General features: G+C 49.6%; 1 protein-coding gene across 3 annotated transcripts in view; it reads right to left on the bottom strand.

Moving 5' to 3' along the window:
- Window positions 1-913: 913 nt before the first annotated feature.
- The window catches only part of esrrb (estrogen-related receptor beta), a 124,798-nt gene continuing 124,020 nt past the window's right edge, over window positions 914-1,691 (bottom strand). For all 3 annotated transcript variants that reach the window (XM_081393881.1, XM_081393883.1, XM_081393882.1), the window contains exon 7: window positions 914-1,691. This exon is cut by the window's right edge and continues 55 nt beyond it. In XM_081393881.1, coding sequence (XP_081250007.1) covers window positions 1,502-1,691 — 190 coding nt within the window. In that variant the 3' untranslated portion in view covers window positions 914-1,501.

Here is a 1,691-nt window from a genome sequence, read left to right as displayed (position 1 = left end):
TCGTGCATGCCCATAGCCAGCGACTCTGAAGCGGTCAAAGGCGATTCTAGACGAGTCAAAAAGTCGAGACATCGTCAACATTTCTGTGTCCACCACTCTAGTTCATCCAAAACAAAACAGAAAAGAGACTCAAAGTGCTAAATACCGGAATTATCCTTTAACGTTACTGGATGAACGTTTGTTCTTAACTTGCCGGAACGTTCCGTGTCAGCTGGGATGTTGGTAATGACGGACCGTGTGACCATGTTTGCTTTAGGAAACGCACCCCAGGACTCAATCCCCCTCAGGTCCTCCGATCACGCCAGCGCCACAGTTCACTTCAAGTAAATGACATCAGTAGTGAATGCCGAAGTCCCTGTACACTCGAGGGCAGCGGAGAGCGAAGCGTCATTGCTGCTGCTGCTGCTCAAACTCACGTTTGTTGATAGCGGGATCTGTCTAATTGATATCTCGGGCTAATGGTCGCACAGCTGTCGGAGGGATCTAGGGGTAATAAGCTGTTTATAGGGACGGAGACTTCCAAGGCCATTTCTGACTCGATGCTATTGTGTCAACATGAGGTCAAACACCCCTCCTGCTCAATCTGCTCTCGTCTCCCCAAGACCTAAAAATAAAGCTGGTGATAAAGACCTGCACCTGCCGCACATTTTGGATACATGGCTATAAAAGAGCAGATGATGGGCACCTCGTTTCCTCCGCCGGGGGCTTAACAAGCCCCAAAATAGGCCGTTTGACATGTGGGCATCTGATTGTTTGAGTCTCCTGGACTTCTGCCACGCATCGTAAATCCGTCGAAACCACGACCCACCGTCCCTTCCTTCAGCTCAGACCCTCCAACTACATTTAGGCCAAAACATCAACGACAACAATGACAAGTAGTTTTAAAAAAGCAGTACAGTGCAACACAAGAGGTGGGCGCTGCTCCTCGTCCTCTCGATTTATTGCTGAGTTACTACAGAGTGAGATGAATGAGATCCCGGCTACGTGACGTTTGGATAAACGCGCCACAGATGTCCAAAAACGCTCGCGGATGGCCAGGATTCAGGAGGTATTTTCAAGGGCGTCAGCAAAGTTCACATTTAGGGAAGAACCAGCGAGACGAGTCCAGACATCCCGCGGCTCATGAATATTTACAAGTCCTCAAGGTGTCCTAGCGCCGTGCCCGGGCCGTGACGCACGCTTCTGCGACACGCGTACACGAGGGTCAAGCTGAATGAAAATGACCACCTACGGGACGCGAGACTATTCACTCTGAAAATGACTTACAGATTCTTCCATCATCGTTTATAACCACAGATCATGAACAAAAAAAAGCATTACTGTACAAGTACATAGTATTTGTTATAGATTTTTTAAATTATTTTTTCCATTTATATTTACGCTTTTTTTTTTTTTTACTCCAGGTCTTTAAAAACGTCTCAGGTCTCGGGCGGTGTGTGTGTGTGTGTCCTCGGACCGAGTCTCGCTCTCTGGTGAGGTCACGTGACCACCCCTCAGCCAATCAGACCTTGGCCTCCAGCATCTCCAGGAAGAGTTTGTGCATGGGCACCTTGCCCTGCATCTTGATGCTGTAGAAGTGCTGGATGGCCTTGGTGGCGGTCTGCCGGAGCAGAGGCAGGGTCATGAGCAGCTTGCCGGCCCGCCGAGGGTCTTCTGTGTGCTGGCAGCTCTCGTAGTCCTGCAGGGCTTCA

Source organism: Scardinius erythrophthalmus (genome assembly GCF_964197995.2).
Source record: "Scardinius erythrophthalmus genome assembly, chromosome: 19".
NCBI classification, from domain to species: domain Eukaryota; kingdom Metazoa; phylum Chordata; class Actinopteri; order Cypriniformes; family Leuciscidae; genus Scardinius; species Scardinius erythrophthalmus.
The sequence above is the reverse complement of the archived record's forward strand: the minus strand, read 5'-3'. Positions and strand labels throughout refer to the sequence as shown.